This window comes from Mus caroli, chromosome X, assembly GCF_900094665.2.
Source record: "Mus caroli chromosome X, CAROLI_EIJ_v1.1, whole genome shotgun sequence".
In the NCBI taxonomy this organism is placed as follows: Eukaryota; Metazoa; Chordata; class Mammalia; order Rodentia; family Muridae; genus Mus; species Mus caroli.
Window position 1 is genome coordinate 140483202 of NC_034589.1, and position 20405 is coordinate 140503606.

The 20405-nt window shown below is 36.4% G+C and overlaps 1 protein-coding gene across 21 annotated transcripts in view; it reads left to right on the plus strand.

Annotated features, from left to right (window-relative positions):
* Huwe1 (HECT, UBA and WWE domain containing E3 ubiquitin protein ligase 1) overlaps positions 1 to 20405 on the plus strand; it is a 137472-nt gene that overhangs the window by 43360 nt on the left and 73707 nt on the right. For 17 of the 21 annotated variants that reach the window (XM_029473129.1, XM_029473130.1, XM_029473136.1 and 14 more), the window contains 13 exons: positions 7214 to 7276; positions 8943 to 9020; positions 9856 to 9903; positions 9982 to 10050; positions 10605 to 10704; positions 12499 to 12599; positions 12883 to 13033; positions 13154 to 13281; positions 14498 to 14638; positions 14846 to 14951; positions 16482 to 16715; positions 17200 to 17301; positions 17702 to 17782. In XM_029473129.1, the coding sequence (XP_029328989.1) occupies positions 7214 to 7276; positions 8943 to 9020; positions 9856 to 9903; positions 9982 to 10050; positions 10605 to 10704; positions 12499 to 12599; positions 12883 to 13033; positions 13154 to 13281; positions 14498 to 14638; positions 14846 to 14951; positions 16482 to 16715; positions 17200 to 17301; positions 17702 to 17782 (1402 nt within the window). The remainder of the gene's footprint in view (positions 1 to 7213; positions 7277 to 8942; positions 9021 to 9855; positions 9904 to 9981; positions 10051 to 10604; positions 10705 to 12498; positions 12600 to 12882; positions 13034 to 13153; positions 13282 to 14497; positions 14639 to 14845; positions 14952 to 16481; positions 16716 to 17199; positions 17302 to 17701; positions 17783 to 20405) is intronic. The other 4 variants (XM_029473137.1, XM_029473140.1, XM_029473141.1 and 1 more) reach the window with 1 other exon arrangement.

Below are 20405 nucleotides of genomic sequence, written 5' to 3' on the forward strand. Positions count from 1 at the left end.
TGTAGACCAGGCTGGCCTCGAACTCAGAAATCCGCCTGCCTCTGCCTCCCGAGTGCTGGGATTAAAGGCGTGCGCCACCAACGCCCGGCGTTATTCTCAACTATTAATTAAATTTGAAATATTTCATCAACTCTGCTCAAGAAACAAAATTCTTGTTTCAAAACTGATAGTGCTGCTTTGGAGAAATTCAGAATAAGGATTCTATGTGAAAAAGAAGCATACAGGGAGAAAAAGGTTAGATTTGAATCTTTAATTCTGATAACCAGTTTTCTCATTTCAGAATTTAAAATTAAGAATTGTTTAGAATAATCGGAGAGCATTTAGTGCTATTTTTTTTCAAATTGGATATTTTCTTTATTTACTTTTAAGATTTTGTCATCCCCCCCACCCCCAAAAAAAACCCTGATGTTGTCCCCTTTCCCGGTTTTCTCTCCAGAAACCCCCTATGCCCTCCCCCCTCGACCTGCTTCTATGAGGGTGTTCGCCCCACCCACCTACCAACTGCTAGCTCCCTGCCCTGGCATTCTTCTACACGGGGGCATTGAACCTTCACAGGGCCAAGGGCCTCTCCTCTCTTTGATGCCTGACATATGTTACATATGCATCTGGAGTCATGGGTTGCTCCATGTGTACGCTTTGGTTGGTGCTTTAGTCCCTGGGAGTTCTGGGAGGTCTGCTTGGTTGATATTGTTGTTCTTCCTATGGGGTTGCAAACCCCTTCAGCTCCTTCAGTACTTTTAGTTAGTGCTATTTTCTAATGGTGGTATTGTATTGGAGTCAAGATTTCCTACAGGAAAATTTAACTCTATCCAAAGATTGTGGCATTCCTAGAGGTTAACTGATTGCTATGAAGTTGTCTTAGAAGTCTTAGAATTTTTTTTCAGGGTCTTCATCTTAGTTACTATTGTCCTATTGTTGTGAGGATACATGATGACCAAGGTAACTTTTAGAAGAAAACATTTGAGAGTTTTTTACAGTTCATAATCATCATGGCAGAAGAATATGGTGATAGGTAGTCATCCATTTGGCATTGGAGCAGTAGCTGAGAGCTTAACATCCTGATCTGCAAGCAAGAGGTAGAGACTGGCCCTATCATGAGTTTTCTAAAACATCAGTAGCACACCCCTGACATGGCCACAGCTATTCACAAGGCCACACCTCCTAATCCTTCCAAAATAGTCTACTAACTGGGGACCAAGCCTTCAAACATGTAATTATATGGGGCCCATTCTCAATCAACCACAGTTGCGATAGTCTGAAGTTTACCCTCATGATCCCCTCTAGTGCTAATATTACAGGCATGTATTACCACATCTGATTGGAGGCTTGTTTTAATAGTCAATTTAATGGTTACCTTAGGATTGGCTCACTTTTCAGGCTATTTTAGGTTCATTACTCACAAGTTTAATAAATTTTATGACTTATCAGTGCTAGGGATAAAACAAGGCTTTGCTCATGCTAGACAATACTACCACTAAACTGTACCTCTAGCCATCAAACCTGCTTTCTAAATATATTCTGAGTGTTTCCTCATTGTAAGAAATGTAAGACAGTTCAATATGGGATCCAGTGTTCAAAAGAAAATGTTTAATCATTTGATAATTAACATAATGTTTGCAAACAACTTCAGTTAAATTAAGTGGTCCATACACAAAGGCATGAAAGTAGGAGGTCTTGTTGGGGAGAAGGGTTGGTTGGGGGGAGGAACGGAACGATAATTATGGATGATAGGAGCTGGGGGAAGCCTTGAATCTCAATACTCATGAGCGGAGGCAAAGACAAGTAGAGAGCTCTGTGAGTTCCCGGCTAGCCTGATCTACATAGTTCCAGGACAGCCAGATACATAATAAATTTCTATTCATCACATTAATCAAACATTAGGGTTCAGCAGGTACTTACCACCAAGCTTAACAGTTATGACCAGAGTTTGATCCAGACACTATATGGTAAGAGAATGACTTCTAAAAGTTCCTTCTGACCTCTACATGCATATTATAGAATGCAGGTGTACACGCCACATGCTTATTAAATAAGTCAGTAAAAATGTAGTAAGAACTTAAAAAATAGACATAAGTACATAGACTCAGGAAGCTCAGAAGTATTAAATTTGTAAATAATCTACCTGAGGTCCTAATGGAGGAAGAAAATTTAAAAATTGAGCAAAATGCCAAGTAATTCTTTGTCTTTTAATTTGTAGTAGAGCAATCTGTAGAGAGGATTTCAGTAGTTTGGAGTGTACTCTTGCTGGAGCTCAATTCCCAATGTACACACAGTGCCTCATGGTTGATCAGGAGCATTTGACAAGTCTGATCTCTTTGGGCACCAGAACTCATGCACAAATTATTCAACACACACAATTAAGGACTTAACTGTGTAAGGAAAGAAATGATTTGCAGTAATTATTTTAAAAGAGTTTGTTGCAGACAGTGGGGTTTTCTTTTGGTTTCCTAGGGAGATGATATAAAATTGTTAGAACTGGCCAGTATGTGGAAACATACATCTTTAAAATCCAGCACTTAGAAGGAATAACTATCTAGTGGGCTACTTGAGTTCAAGGACAGCCTGGTCTACATAGAGAATTCCAAGCCATCCAGGCCTACATAGAAAGATCCTGTCTCAAAAAATTGTTAAAATTCAGTGTGATAGCTAAGCATCACATGGGAGTAGCACTTAATATATATATGACACCGATCTGAGGGTAAAGTTAGAAAATAATCTTAACATTTATTAAAGTTTCATCCTTAAAAACCTCAAGTCTTTTTTTCTTCTTCTCATGTCTGAATACTTTAGGATCTCATCTTGTAACGTGGTGCTTTAAGCACGCTCTAAGCATGACTGATATATCCTAGTTATTTTTAGATATATACCAACTTAATTACCAGGGTCATATGATAATCCCCACTGGGTAGGTGAGTACAGCAAGGCTAATAAATTAATATTATTTTTTGGGGGAAATATATATGGGCTTAGTTCCTGGAAAAGTTATGAGATGCAAAATCTAATGTTCTTAGGTGTTTGGAATTGCTGGAGAATTGTTATTTCATACCTGGAGTCTCTTTAAAGCCTGTAAGCTAGTTCCTAAGTCATTTCCACTTGGTACCATTAAAGAACTTTATACCCAACCCTTCCTGGATGAAACACTGTCTTTGACAAATTCATTTATAACTGAGAAAACAGTACAAAAACATAAGATTTTAAAAAAAGATAATGGACTAGTGCTGTTTTAATAGTCCTGTTTACTGTCTCCTAAAAATTATAAACATTTGTTTTGGTGACAAAACAGATTTTGCTTCCTAGTATTAAAATACAAAATAAGGAAATTGGTTGTGGTCAGTTTGATAAATTTTCTTAATATATATATATTAGCACTTATGGCATATATACTTTTATATCATGCTTTATTTAGTTACTGTACTAGCTGAGTGTTTTTCAGTGTTATCTATTGGGGAAATAGAAGGAAAAAAAATTCTGTCATGCTTCTGCCTTGTATCTTTATATTTGTGGTTTTTTTCTTACCTGTTTCTTTTGTGTAGCCTATAGACTTTGTATATTCCTATCCATATGGTTTTCAACAAATTTCTTCTATGGAATTTCTGAAAATAGCCAAAAGAATACTAGAAACATAGGAAGTACTTACTGTTTTATAAAGGTATAGTAATTAGAATAATGTACTCAATTGATGGTTCAGTAGGTTCCAAAATCATATACAGCAAACATGTAAGAAATTAAGTTATAGCAAATGGTAGTGCATGCCTTTAATCTTGGGGGTGGTGTGGTTTGTGCTGGAGTGGGCAGATCTTTTCTGTATAGTACCAGGACTATACAGAGAAACCCTGTTGAGAGAGAGTGGGGAGAACACATAATTTATGCTAAAGATGACTGTAACAGAAGATGAATGGAGTGTTATGATTCAGTGTTACTATTCAGGAAACAATTTGGTAAAAAACAAAGTTAAGATGAAGAATTGCATGCTTAAAAATACAAATTTTTGGCTAAAGATGTAGTTTCACTGCTTGTCTAACATGCATAAACTGAGTGTGGTAGTGCATATGTGTATTCCTAGCACTCAGGAAGATAAGAAATTGAAGGTAATTCCTTGCCTGTGTAGCAATTTCAAGACCAATCTAGGATACATGAGGCTCTGCCTTAAACATATAAAATAATTGAAGGGTAATATAACTGAATAGTCAGGCATGGCATACCACTTAAGTCCAGCATTTGGGCAACAGAAGCAGGAGGATGTTTAGTTGTTGGTAAGCCTGAGCTGTACAGCAGAACTGCATTTCACAGAGAGGTTGAGAAGAGAAGAGAGAACAACACAGCGGTTAAAAAAAAAAAAGTCTTTTTCCGTGAAGGAAGAAACCAATTCTTTCTCCAATTGAGAAAGCTTATTTAACCTTTTAGGTGAAAAATTTGAATACAGTCAAATTATGGCATCTATGGTTGTCCCAGTTTCCTTTCTATTTGGGTAATTTGCATTTTTTCCTATTGTCGTAGTGACTACTTTTTGTTCATTAATATTTTCCTCTTTATTTCTGTTTCTTTCCTTTCTGTTTTTATTGCTGTTCCCTTTACAAACTACATTTTTATACATAGTATGTTCATCATCGTAAATATATAATTTTTGGCTTATGTCAAAGAACTTAGATAGTTCTGCCCTAATACCTTTGCTGACTGCAATATAATTCTTAATTTCGGTTTGGTTCTACTTCCTTTATGTCACAAACCTGGCTTCAGGGGCTCTTAATTAGCCAATTAGAATGATTATACATCTCCTGTATCCTTCATAGTTTTAAAGTCAGAACCACATAGTTGATACCGCCAACTTTAGCTGCCTTCTTGGGATGGAGCTTACTCCTCCCTTTAAATTATATTTGCATAAGAGTTGATCTGATACTCCTTTTTAGGAACAGAAAGTCCCCTAAGCATTTCCTTTCATAAATTGTAGGACTAACCGGGTGTGGGGGTCTTAGCCCAAGGGTATTATTACTCTCTCTATTCCATTTTGTGTCTGGCCTTATCTCTTTATCTCTTTCAGCACAAGCCATGGCTCCAACATTTAATTTTCTGCTGTTCCTTTTCTCTTTAAATTGTATATTTCATATTTCTTTTTTGTCTTGCTTGGCCTTTTCCTTTGTAGGCCTGAATAAAGGTGATTATTACTAATCTCAAAACAGAATCAATAATAGGATGTCTTGGATTCTCTCTGTTTCAAAATAGTCCAAAAATTTTCAGTTTAGCTCCAGGGAGATTTTTAGGACCAGGACAAAGACAGCAACATTGTTCACCAAAATATCAGGAGTTAGGATCTTTAGTTTCTAATGCTGTTTTCTGAAACCTCTTGAGCTATGCCTCCATAGTTCACTTTGTTCTCAGCACTGCTGTCTTCAAAACTCCTGGTAGGATGGCCTAATAAGCCTAGCTTACAGTTTTCAACCACTTTGCTAGTTCTAAAGTCTTCTACATTCTTTTCAAATAATAGTATGGTCAGTCCTATCACAGCAGTAGCCTACTTTCTGGTACCACCTTGTGTCAGTAACTTTTAAATTGTTGTGATAAGAGACAGTATGGTGAAAGTACTTTTTAGACACACACAAACATTTAATTTGGTGCTAAGAGTTTTAAGAGTTCATGGCCATCATGGTGAGGAGCATAGCAGCAAGTGGGCATAGTGTTGGAGCAATAGGTGAGAACTTAGACCTTGACCCACAGGAATGAGGCAGAGAGAAAACTAAACTAGGTTTTGAAATTGTTACTATCATTTGACCCCTCTTTTCTGTATCCTGTGCTTCTGGGTTAATAAAGACTTCCAAAAAGCTTACTTTTCTGGGATTAGGCAAATTTTGTTTTGTCTACTAGTAGGGTTTTGTAATAGAGATCTTTGAATGACAGCTTCAGTGATACACATTGTGTTATAGATTTATCAAAAACATGCATGGACAGCCAGGACTATACAGAGAAACCCTGTCTCGAAAAAACCAAAAAAAAAAAAAAAAAAAAAAAAAAACATGCTGACGTGATTATATTTCTAAAGAAGGAAATGATAACCTTTCCTAGTAGAAAAACAGCCAAGTAGTGGTTGGGACACATGCTGGATTAGTGAGAATTAGATAAAGGTGTTTGTGTTTGAGCAGGGCCAGGCATGACTTACCTTAAGGCAAGAGTAAAAGTAGCTTATTAAAGTTCACAGTTGTAGCTGAGATGACTAGCAATTACTTAACAAAAACAATGCTATTCTTGCCAGATGTGGTGGCATGGATCTTTTAATACCAACAACACCAGGAGGCAGAGGCAAGTGGATCTTTATAAGTTCAAGGCTAGCCTGGTCTATATTTTCTAGGCCATCCAGGGATATACAATTAGACCTTGTCTCAAAGTATATATATTGCTAATAAAATTTTGGCTATTTCAAAGGTCAAAGATACAGACTAGTCCATAAGCAAAATTAATATGGTTTGAATTGGGGGTATGGAAGTTACCAGGAACTGTGCCACTCATTACCACAGGCACTTGTTTGAAAGCTTTTATACTTAGGTTAGCAAAACATCTTAGTCATGTTCTTTTGCTGTGATGAGATACCCTAACCACACAGCAACTCTTATTAAGGAAAGTATTTAGTTGGGGCTTGCTATATAGGTTCAGGGGTTTTGTACAGGATCAGCATGCTAGGAAGCATGGTGGCATGCAAGTAGACATGGTGCTGGAGAGGGATCTTGTGAGCTCTACATCTGGACCAGAAGGCAGAGGAAACACTGGGACCTGACTAGGGCATTTGAAACCTTAAAGCCCATCCCTGGTTACGCACTTCCTCCAAAAAGACTACACTTCTAATGCTACTCCCTAAGCATTTGAAAATATGAGTCTATAAGGGCCATTCTTATTCAAACCAACACACAAATAATATAGAATCTAGAGCTCTTGGTTTATGTCAAGAAAACATGGTTCCACCATGGTGAAAGAAAGGGTTAAAAAAAACCTACAATGGTGAGAAAGGCCAGCTATAACTAAATTCCAGCAAGTATGAATTTCTACATATGGAATGTAGTAGCTGGCTAGCATTGCTGCTTTGTACTCTTACCTTGAGCAGCTCCACAGAATCATAAAATAGATTGCATTGTTTTTTTTTTTTCATTAAACACTTTATAAACTTATGACCATAAGCATGGTGTTAACACTGTCCCTTTTTTTTTTTTTTTTTTTTTTCTTTACCAAGAGCTGGGGTGGAAAGGAGAATGGCTTTGGACTTGCAGAATGTTGCAGAGACTTGCAAATGTTGGTGAGTTAACTATTTGGGATATGATATAGTCTTGTTCTAAGCCTCAGTTAACAATGAATGTATGATATATAAATTGACACTTGACATTAGGACTTTTGTAGAACTTGAAAAATTAGTACATAATATCTTTAGGAAATCTGAGCTATTATTGTTCTTGATATAGATAAAAAGTCTCAGTTGTGTGTGTTCATATAACCAGTTCTGAAGTTGAATTTGTTGAATCAAATCCCAGAAAGCTGGGAAGAGTAGTACTTCCGCATCTGTATTTGGGATATGGCAGGAGGAAGAGCACGACTTCAAGACCAGCTTTGACTACATTTACTTATGGACTCACACAAGTATCAGAACTCTGAGCAGTGTTCAGGAATGGCTGATAGGAAATTTTTTTTTAAGAATTATTTATTACAGGGATCTGTAGACAAATCAAGAGTAGTTGACCTATATTTTATTTCCAGCACCCCGTGGCAATTGAAAACATATGTAACTCCAGTGCCAAGCCCTATGATTAGCCTCTTCTAGCCTCTATAGGCACCAGACACTTACTTGGCACAGTAGATATACATGCAGGTAAAACACTGATACAAATAACATTTTAAAAATAGTTTTTAAAGAACTTAGGTATACTCTTACCTTGTCACCAATTCTCTTAAGGATTTAGGCTATCCTCCCTTCTGCTTTCTGTGCTTCAAGTAGAGCCTAGATTGTCATATTCAACATTAAGTAGATATAATCAAATCTAACTAACTTATCTTCTGGAAATGTTTATCCCTTAGTGGGATGGTTCTTTTTTTTAGTTGCAGAAATCTACATATTAAAGCAGGTTACTTTCTTAACTTAGCTGATAGATGATGTTGGTAATAAGGGAAATATGTCTTAAATCTTACTCAGTTTGGAGTTTCAATTTTGAGAACATATTTTAATGAACAATTCTGAAGCTCATTCTTCATGTTAAGACTTTCTGGGTTTGTGCGATGACTGTTTCCTGTTTTTTGGCTTTATCAAGGTTGAGATTTGGCATGTTAAGAGTTTGAAATTCTTATACTTTAAATGGTACATGTACATAGTTGAACCAAATTTTAAAATGATAGTACCCTGTCCATTACAACATTCCCTAGAAAGAAAACATGAGGCTATTATTGTTTACCTTGTATTACTTTTGTAGAGTTCTATAAAAAGATGTGCTTTGAGGGTGTAGATTTTTTTTGGTTTGGTGTGTATCAATGCAGAAAACCATGAAACATGTTCTAGAAAGGTATAGAAAGGAGTGTTTGAAGTAATAGAAAAAGTGTCCATAAGGAGGCTGGTAAAATGTTTTCACAAGAATGCCCTTTTTCATCCTTTAACTGATGGCAAGATTTTGACCCCGATGCTTGTTCACTATTGTTTATTAAAGTTATATGCATTGTTACTTGGCAGACTTCACCCCACCACAAGAATAACTATAGTCAAAATTTATGTATTAAAAGAAAGAGTAACAGTTAATCTAGATGTTGAAAACAGATTTGTATCTCTAAATTCTAGCCTTCTGATTCTGTTTCCACCAAATATCATCTGATTACAGACACTATTGATATAGAATCTACTACTGTCACAATGTGTTTGAGGAAAGCGTTGGAGATGTCTAAAATCAGTTTAAGCTTGATATGTTATTCTCTTCTATACACAGAAATATCCACCCAGTGCAACCACACTACACTTTGAATTTTATGCAGATCCTGGAGCTGAGGTCAAAATTGAGAAGAGGGTGAGTCAGGTTATTTTGTTGTTATTTATAGACTCTCTTAGTTTAAATGAGGGGATGTTTTGTTCTGTATCACTGCCCTATGAAGCTAGATATACCTAGAAGCTTTTTAGGAAAAAATATTAATCATATGCCTACTTCTCACATCATTAAGTTTTTAAAAATTATTTACCTATATTCCACCTTCTCTGTCCAGTTCCCCCTCCCAGAGTTCCTCATCTCATTCCTCCTCTCCCTTGCCTCCAAGAGGGTGCTCTCCACTCCCACCCCACCCCCATCATTAGGTCTTATGATGGAACCTGTCAAAAGTTACAACTCCTTTTATTGGGCATTACCATATTTGTGTGTTTGCTCAGAGTCTCTGGAATGTATCCTAATAGTCTTAGATAGTTGGATTTCAGTTTCTGTATTTATCTCAGTCTATTAAAAAGAGCTCTGTTACTTAAATGATGTTCCAAATTCCTGGATGATCTGCTATGACTTGGTTTGGTATGGAAATTCCCCAATGATTTTTCTTCCACTTTTCATTGTTAAATTTTTTTTTCTAGAATAAAATTGTCTTCAAAACATGAGAAAGTATTCTCATGTATTCAATCTTTGCTATGAATGCTAAAATTGTGGAGATAGTTAGACAAGGGCTAAAAAGGAACACAAAATATGAAACATGCCTGGAAAACAGAATTATAGTTTAATACTACCAGTTTGAAAGAAGCAATCTTGTGACTGTTATATGTGGGAAATGGATGCTTTGAATGACTAAGAAATTACCTTGATTCTCAGTGTTTATTACAGGGTATTTAGTGAATCCCTAACAGGTATTTCAACTTTTTAATTTCAGACAACTAGTAATACACTACATTATATTCACATAGAACAACTTGACAAGGTAAGAGAATTCTTTGACAACTGATTAGTTCATTTTTGTTTGTAGCCTTGTTCTTAACTAATTTTTTTTCTAACACAGATTTCAGAAAGTCCTTCTGAAATAATGGAATCTCTTACCAAAATGTACAGCATTCCTAAGGATAAACAGGTAAAATACATTGAAAAATATCTTGCATATTGTGGTTTTCCAAATATACTAATAAGTTGGGCAAATAGAAACCATAGCAAAATTGATATACATTTGGAGTCTGACCATAGCAGATTAGCTACCTAGATTTGTTTCCTCTTCTTGAGGACAATAACTTCTAGCACCTTATGATAGATTGGAAACATAAACTTGTAAGCTGATTCAAAATGATTATATAGTAGTGGTGATAACTTTCTCAACATTTTGGATACATTTAGGAGAATTCTATTGTGTTAGCTTGTTCTGTTCTTTTTGGCAGTGGTCAGATATTTAATTTATTGAAAGTTTGAATTATTTATTGTCTATCAATGTGTATTGACAATTTTTGAAATAGTAGTATATTGAGAGATCCCTGTTTGGCCACTCTATCTAGTTCTGTCAACTAATCTCAGAGTAGTTCAGTTTGATACTCAAGCAACAAAACTATTTTACCAAGCAGCATAAAAGGACAAAACAGCTCAAGCAAAACCTATCCTTTGTAGTGATTAACTAATATAAGTCTTACATCTCTACAGATGCTGTTATTTACACATATACGACTGGCCCATGGCTTTTCTAATCACAGGAAGCGGTTACAAGCTGTTCAGGCCAGACTGCATGCAATATCTATATTAGGTAAGAAAACACTAATTAACTGGTCGTAAGTAGGCATTTTGAACTTGATTTCTGATGAGTGCCATCTTACCTTTAATGCTACGAGGCTTTATTATGGCAACCTAAATTATAAATGTATTTGCTTATCCCAGTTACTACTATAGTCATTCATCATTCTTGAGCTCCTTTATGTACTAGAAAAAAAGAAAACTTTTATTGTCATGTTACATGGGCTTGGTTGTCATCATCTTACACATCCCTATTATTCTTGATAATTCCTTGTCCAGTTCTCCCATCTTTTCAGAGGTATAATTTTGAAGTCTGAAAATAATTAAATAGTTAATACTCTATAATCCACTGTGCTATAGGAGAATAGAAAATACTGGTGGTTTTGTTTTTAATTATGCAGAATTCTAACAGGCCATTTTCATGTAAGCACTTTGAGTGTGTAATACCTACTATAGCTTATTTTTTCTTTCCTTTTTGGCCAATTTTACCTCTTATTTGTTCCCCAGATAGTTTTATTTCTATTATTATGTCATCAGCACATAACTGATTTTTTATATATGTAAAGCCTATGACATACAAATGAGAGATAATATGTTACTTGTCCATTTTGCATGAAGTTGCATCTGTTTTTCTACAAATGACCTAACTTTATTTTTATGTGGAAATCACATGTTTTTGAGGCTCCCACCATGGTTCTGAGAATTGTATACCTACACACTGTATTCCATCAGGCAACTTCAAGTACGTATATTTGGACAGTATTTATAAGCTATTTTAAGAAATGAAAGAAAATCCTGAAAATTGTCCTGTCACATGCTAGGCCCATTACAAGGCATGAAAGGACAAGTATCACTATTACTACCTACTTTCATTTAGTTTCTGCCTACCTACTCTTAGAGCTGACTACATTGCTATGTGTGTGTTCATACCTAGTATAATTTCTGGCATTCTAATGATTATCCAAAAAGTGTTTATTAAAGTTAATGAATATACTCACATCTCAGCCATATTTTACTTCAGAGTGTATGCCACTATTACCTCAGTGTGTAATTCAGCAAAAAAAAATATATGCATTTTCTTGAGACACGGTCTAACTATATATAGCTCTGTCTATCTTAGAACTCATGGTATAAGCCAGGCTATCCTTGAACTCACAGAGATCTTCCTGCCTCTGCCTCCCAAATCCTGGGATTTAAGATATAGGCTACTATGCCCTTCTCGATTTTACAAAGTCTTTTTTGGGGGTGGGGGGGTGGGGTTGGCTTTGTTGGGCTTTGTTGGGTTTTGTTGTTGTTGTTGTTGTGTTTTGTTTTGTTTTGTTTTTTGGTTTTTCGAGACAGGGTTTCTCTGTATGGCTGTCCTGGAACTCACTCTGTAGACCAGGCTGGCCTTGAACTCAGAAATCTGCCTGCCTCTGCCCCCCGAGTGCTGGGATTAAAGGCATGCGCTACCACGCCCAGCGATTATACACATTCTTAACTTTTCTATAAATTTTCTTTGTTTTAATAAGGATTTGTGGTATAAGCAAAGAAAGAAGCCAAGTCTATACCTTTATCCAAAGCATAGTTAGTTACAGTTCAATCAAGTAGTGATGTTAGGAAAATGAACTCTTTGCTCCCTTTTCCTACAAAACTTCCCTCAAATTCCTTCTACTGATAATTTTAGTAGAAAAATATGTGGTTATACAGATCTTACCACAATCATATAATGTAGTGATTTTATCCTTTTGTGCTGATTGGAATGTGTGTTATCCAGTGATGGCTAAATAACTGCATTTCTGTCAAAGTCTTTGCTTTTCTTTTGCAGTCTATTCTAATGCCTTGCAAGAGTCAGCAAACAGTATCTTGTATAATGGGTTGATAGAGGAGTTGGTAGATGTCCTTCAAATAACAGATAAGCAGCTTATGGTAAGTATCTATTAATATGTACATATCAAGTTTTATATTGCATATGCCTTCTGTTTTTAAGAAGTCCAAAAGTATCCTAGAAGTGGAGCCTGAACCTCTTACTTTTTTCTTTTTGGATATTAAACTGTGAAATTACTGAATACCAAATACACATTGTTATTCTCTACTGACCCCACTCTCCTCAAACAGTTTTAATAAAATTACTGAAAATTTGATTTTGAGATATTAGCACCTTGGTTCAGTTGTCCATTTGTTTTTGACACTGTTTACTTTGTCCTCATAGGAAATTAAAGCTGCTTCTTTACGAACGTTAACATCAATTGTTCATTTGGAGAGAACTCCCAAGCTCAGCAGTATTATTGACTGTACTGGAACTGCCTCCTACCATGGATTTTTGCCTGTACTTGTGCGGAACTGCATTCAGGCCATGATTGGTAGGTTTGTGAGGGAATTATTTACCTAGGAACAAGAGGATGTCGACCTTTTTGTTGTTTAACATTGTGCTAGGTAAATAACTGAAAATCCTGAGCTTATTATCCCAACTTTCTTTGTAGATCCTTCCATGGACCCATACCCCCATCAGTTTGCCACAGCTCTTTTCTCCTTTTTGTACCATCTGGCTAGCTACGATGCCGGTGGTGAAGCCTTGGTCTCCTGTGGAATGATGGAAGCCTTACTAAAGGTACTGTGCTTTTGCTTTCTAATATAATTGTGTGAAAATCAACTAAGAGAGGACAGATTTTGAATGTTTTTCAGTGAGTAAATAGCACAGAAAGTTTATTCTAAAAGAGTTATAGTTTATGTTCTAGTTGCCACATGTATCTATTGTCAATATTAGGACTTTTTATAATCCAGTGTAATTTGGTAGCCTGGAGGCCCTGGGTCTAGACAGTACTACATGCATAATAGTGTGACATTATGCATGGCCCTAAGAAAAATGTTGGTAAGAGTACTTGTAAAGTTTTAGTTTAATTTTAACAGGATTTGGATTAGTTGGTTGATGGGCAGTAGGTATTTTGAGACAATGGGTCTTGGCCTCTCTGGTATGCAATAAAATAAACTGTTTATATTTAATCATGTTTATGAATTGTTACGCATGTGGCCTCAGGAGGTTGAATATAGTCCTTGAATTCATAACTTTATTATTTGACAAACATTCAGCATATGTCTTTATCTTCTCTCTAGTTTCATACTATGCTGACTCAAGGGGACTCCAATACTATATATATATATATATATATTTTTTTTTTTTTTGTAAAAAACAACATTTATTTGGGGCTGGCTTACTGGTTCAGAGGTTCAGTCCATTACCATCAAGGTGGGAACATGGCAACACTCAGGCAGGCATGGTGCAGGAGGGGCTGAGAGTTCTATGTCTTCATCCATTGGCTGTTAGTGGAAGACTGACTTCCAGGCAACTAGGGTGAGGGTCTTAAGTCCACACCCACAGTGACACACCTATTCCAACCAGGTCAAATTTTCAAATGGTGCCACTCTCTCGTCCAAGAATATACAAACCATGACGTTCCACTCCCTGGTCCCCATAGACTTGTTCAACCACAGGAATCTATGGGGAGGGCATACTTAAACATAGCATAATGCAAAATACATTTAGTCCAAATTTTAAAGTCCTCATAGTCTATAGCATTCTCAACAACATTAAAAATCCAAAGTTCAGGGTCTCTTCTGAGATTCATCCAACCACTTAACTGTAATCCCCAAAGAAAGACAGGAATCCAGCTGGGCAAACTCCAAACTCTGTATCTCCATGGATGATGTCAAAGCTGTCTTCAGATCTCCACTCCTTTTTCATCTTTCAATACTATATTTTCGAAAAGCAATATAACTTTTATAACTCTGTTTTTAAATTATTATGTTTACTCTTCCATTTCTTGTAGGTCATAAAGTTTCTTGGTGATGAACAAGACCAGATAACATTTGTAACCAGAGCTGTCAGAGTGGTTGACCTTATCACCAACCTGGACATGGCAGCTTTTCAGTCTCATAGTGGTCTTTCTATCTTCATCTATAGACTTGAGGTATTATTTTCTTAAGACAATTTGCATAGACTTTATTGGATCCCAGTGAGTGCTGAGTCTAGGAAATTTTCTACCTATCATAAGTAACCATCTTACCTCTCTTAAATTTCTAGAAACTGAGTTTATAATCTGCTTGTTATTCTTTATTACAATTTTTTAATCCCTAAAATGTATAGGATTTTCTTAATATTTTTCCCTTGATTGTAGCACGAAGTAGATTTGTGTCGTAAAGAATGCCCTTTCGTGATCAAGCCAAAGATCCAGAGACCCAGTACCACTCAAGAAGGAGAAGAAATGGAAACTGATATGGATGGTAATTAACAAGTTATTAAGCCAATAATATTTCCATGTATGTGATTTTTCTATTATCCTACCCAAATTCTAATTCTTACTCATAAATTAAAAGGCACACAGGTTTCCAGGTATATCTTTCAACACTTTTTATATAAATGATATATAAATTGTTAGGGATAGACCTGGGAGGTAAAGCTACAGTAGACCACTAAAGTCACTCTACAAATTTTTTGGTTCATTATCTTATTTACACTACTAAAACCTAATAAGCACTGTGTAGTCAAAATACTGTCTTTTTTTTTTTTTTTTTTTTTTACCTGATAAATTACCTGGAGACTATAAACTCATAAATGAGACCTTGGAAAACTATCTTAAGATCAGAGATTTCAAGTGGTTATTGTTTAGGGATCTTTTAAGTGATAAAATTACAATTGCAAAACCAGATCATTTTATTTTTCAGGTGTGTTGTATGGGTTTTTTTTTTTTTTAACACTTTCATCCCTCTCCTAATAGAATAAGAAAATACTGCCCCCAAGCAGATTTCTTATAATTTGTAGTAGTCTTAATGACACAGATTATTATTGTGTATCTATTATGGTTATGATAAAAGTACTACAAATGTAATGCACAGTTTTGTTAATAGTAAATAGTATGCTGTTCCTTTTTCTGACTTTGTTTTTGGGCACGTTGATCTGTGCATGTTGCAGTCCACAGAAATCCTTTTGCTCAGTTTCTGTTTCTGTTTTATTGGGAACAAGCTGACATTTAAGTTCACAGGTGAGATTCCAAGTGTTGAATAAAATGTGTTTATTAACTGCTGATAAATAATCATGACTATCCATTGTAAACCAGCAATTGTCAGAATTTAATAAGCAGAACAATAAGTGCTTGGTAGATTCTGGTGCCATCTGAAATGCTTGATTCAGTAAATTTGCAACTGAAGACCAGGAAACAAGTATTTAAAACTAATCCAAACGATTGCATTGAATTCTCAAAGAAATTACATACTCAATACAAAGAAAGTTACACAGCTGTTCATCCTTACTACTTGTATAAGTAGGTGCATGCATAAAAATAACTTAAAAATGTTACATTTATGAAATTAATAAGATCCCCTTTAAAGTTTACATAACTGAAACATGTAGATAGTAAATATTTGCTTTTCAAATTTAAAAGTAAATGTTAATGCTCAGTCTTAACCCTCTGGCATTAGCTGCTAATTTGTGACTCAGTTACAACTTTATTTCCTTTTCATGTTCACATCTACAAGTATATAGTTTTTAGAACAGAGAGAGAGGAGAGCATAAACACATTCTGCTTGTATTGTTCATTCTATGTATCATAGCCACCCTTCCCTATGAACATCAGTGCTTTTTATATTTGTTAATTAACCTCTGTTAGTAGTCTTGACTTACTACCTCCCTCTTAGCAATAACATACAAAGTTGCATGTTTTACATCTCACTCAGTGGACGAAGTTTTCTCAGAAATCTTTCTTTTCTTAGTACCTTTTATTCTAATTAGTTTCTTTATCATAACTTGTACTTTAGTTGCAGATGTAACTATGGAAAGCAGTCCAGGCTCGTCCATATCTATGGAGCACCGGCTGGATGTTGAATTAAGGGCATCAAGTTCCAACAGCAGCACTAGCATCTCTGGCCCTGGCCCGGGTCCTGGCCCTGGTCCGGGTCCTGGCCCTGGTCCTGGCCCTGGTCCTGGCCCTGGCCCTGGCCCTGGCCCTGGCCCCGGCCCTGGCCCTGGGCCTGGCCCTGGACCCCGTCCTGGTGCGTAGACACATAGATACACAGTCTTTTACAGTGACTGACTTATTAAACTAGTGAAGAAGAGAACATTACCCGGCACTTATTGGTACATTTGAGGTTATCTTATAAGAACATGTCTTGCAACATTTTATGGTCTTCTGTTAGTTCACACAGTATCAAAACAGACATTTCGGAGGGCAGATAATATCCAAAAGAGTAACTCAGTGAAGTTTGAAGTTGAATCTTTTTACTCTACAGTATTTCTGTTTTTATCTTTTTATTTTTGTTCCTCTGTCTGTCTGTCTGATTTTAATACCGGTCATGTGTGGTGATTTAATTTCAGCTTTCAGAATACTCTCTCTCATGTCCAGAGATCTCACTTTAAATGTCTGCTAGTTTTGCTTTAGTGGATATAGACGGGTCTCTTAGTACATGTTTTGTGTGCCTCTTCACTGTGATTTAATGATGAGCACAATATGATACTTTTTTCTTTCTCCCATGTTAGGAATTCAGTGTATTCCACAACGAGCAGCACTTCTCAAGTCCATGTTGAATTTCCTCAAGAAGGCCATTCAAGACCCTGCTTTCTCAGATGGCATACGACATGGTATTTTGATTCTGTATACTGTTTTCTAAGACCACTTGGTTATCCAGATTGTTCTCTTTCATGTTTCCTTGATGTTTTTCTAAAGCATACTTAGTAAACTGATAGCTTTTTGTTACTTAATATGCTTCTTAGACATGAGGGCTACTTACACAAGTCCACTTCCCAGTTTTGGACTCTGATCTCTTCTATCCTACTGCCACCTCTCACAGTCTCCTTGTCTGTTCTTATTTTGACAGTCTATTAAAGCTAACTGCATGAATAAACTAAGGCGTTACATGAAACAGAGGCCATAGACTTGATCATTGATTTACTACAGTGTAACATATTGCTACCCATCACCTTTGATTTTCATGCCTCACCCAGACTTACCATATGTAGTCTTTGTTCATATTTCTTTTAGTGATGGATGGTTCTTTACCTACCTCTCTGAAACACATCATCAGCAATGCAGAATACTATGGCCCATCACTCTTCCTCCTAGGTGAGTAGAAATGAAGTTCGGGCTAGGTTGAATGTTCTGGCATACATTTATAAAGTACCTGGAGGCAAAAGGCAGTCAGTTCTCTTGAATTCAATGCCAGCTTGCTGCATGTGTGTGCACGCAAGCTTTTAGAACTTCTTTTTTTTTTTTCTTTTTTTATTAGATTTTTTTCATTTACAATTCAAATGCTATCCCAAAAGTCTTTTATACCACCCCCACCCCCTGACCCTGCTCTCCAATCCACCTACTCCCACTTCCTGGTAGCTTAATGCTACAAAGCCCATTGTTTTATCCCACTACGCACTTTGGCATCACAAAAGCAAGTTGGAACTCCATTTAAAATTCTATAAAGCAATTTAGGGGGAGATGTAGAAATTTCAGTTTCTTTGAACATAGTGGAGTGTACATTGTACAAATACATTATGGGCAGTCTAGAGATTTGTATTTATTATGACTTTCTTACCTCTTTGCTAATGAACAATTTATGAATCTGTGTATTTCTATCTTGTGATCTTGCAGAATTTACTAGTTTGGTTTTCCCTGTTAATGAACCAAAATGTTTGCGTTTACTCCAGGGATGGCAATATGACCCAGTGTTTCCCTTTTTTAGTGAAACTTCATGAAGCAGATGCACTTTGTAGTTGGATCTATGACATTCCAGTTACTAAATATTAATATGAGTACAGGTCAGGTCCTGTAAAGGAGTTGGAGTTGTGACAAAGGAAAATGAGCCTAAGGTAGATTGAAAGAGTTCTACTGGGAAAATTCGTATCAGAGCAGACAGACAGTTAAAAATAGCCTTAACAAAGGATGTTGCACATGCTTTTAGTTAAGTATCTGGGAATAATATTCATAAATGGAAAGTTAACAAGGAAGTATGTGGCAAGGTCACAGTGATCTGTAGTAACTTCACACTGAAACTCAACAAATAAGGAATTTGACATTTCTTATCCTGTGCCAAGTCTTGACTTTTATGACAGGGTTTTGGCTTTCCTGGAAACTCTCCCTATTGACAAGAGTGGCCCCAAACTGATAAAGATCTGCTTGCCTCTGCCTCCTGAGTGTTGGAATTAAAGGCATGTGCCTGCTACCAGTGGCTTTGGTCTTCACTCTTGTTTACTTCATTCTCAGTATTGTGTCTTCATTATTCTCCCTGGCTTCCTTAAGCTTTCATCTCCTGTCTTATAATCCCGTTACATTATTGTGTGTAGCTTGTCCAATGCCAGTGTCATCATGATTAATTCCTTACTTAACCTGAAGAGATTGATAATCAATTTGAATATTGAATTCCAAGAAAGCCAGGCTAAGTTCTATAAGTGGTTGCATTTGACTGAAGTTTAGCATTCTGCTGTATTATGTAGATTCTGTCTGACAAGTAAAAGAAAGTGGATGTGAGTAGTGGTTAGGGAATAATGGTGTATGGAACGGCAGTCAAATAACAGGAAATCAGATCTGATTGGACTCTGGGTTGGTAATCTTGTGCTATTCCTGAAACCTTGATGGTGAGTTTCTACTTTTGAAATGAAGTGAAAGTTATAGGGAGGGGTCAATATTCTTATGTTCACAAAAAATTGAGAACACATTTATTTATTTATTTTTAATATGAGATCTCATATCTCAGGCTGACGTTAAACTGGCTATGTAACACAGGATGATCTTAGGTTTCTACTCCTCCTGAATCTACCTCCTGAGTGCATTTGGATTATAGGCATGTATTGATTGCCACACCTAGTTAATAAGTTGTGCTCAGGTTGGGTCTTGGCTTAAGATGCATGCTAGATACTCTCTCTACCAACCCAGCTATATTCCCAGCACCTAGCATAATTTTTTTTTATTTTTATTTTCATTTTTATGAGTTTCTCTGTAAAGCCCTGGCTGTCCTGGAACTCAGAAATCTGCTTGCCTCTGCCTCCCAGGTGCTGAGATTAAAGGCGTGTGCCACCACGGCCCGGCTAGAAAAATTTCTTAGGAAATAGGACCAAAAAGTAAAGGTCACAGACTACATAAGACAAAAGGAATTTACAAAGATTAGCAATTGAGTAGTAGAATCCTATTTCCAGGTTATGATTCAAATGATGCATAGTAAGATTACCCAAAGTCAAAATACTTTGTAGTAATTGTTGGAGAAAGGGCTTTATTACCATCTTACATCTTGCAGCGATCTCTCCTTCAGTAGTTCTGGAGTAAGGTGGATCAAGAACTAGCATCAAACATCTTGTTTCTAGAAACTAACTTATTTTTATTTTCAGAAGAACTATTCTTAGGTGTGACCAAACAGATCCCTGTTTTCCATGAAGTAAAACTTCCAGTTAGCAGACATTCAAACACCATCATATTATGAAAATATTTGCAGTTAGGCTTTCCTTGAGGCATACAGAGTCATCTAGGCAGGTAGAGACCCTAATTCTCAGTGGATCCCATTGTTTTCACTAATACTGTTTTTAGTACACCATGGATTGCTCCATATCAAAATGGTGATGGCCTTTATCTTAGTTAGGGTTTCTATTCCTGCACAAACATCATGACCAAGAAGCAAGTTGGGGAAGAAAGGGTTTATTCGGCTTACACTTCCACACTGCTGTTCATCACCAAGGAAGTCAGGACTGGAACTCAAGCAGGTCAG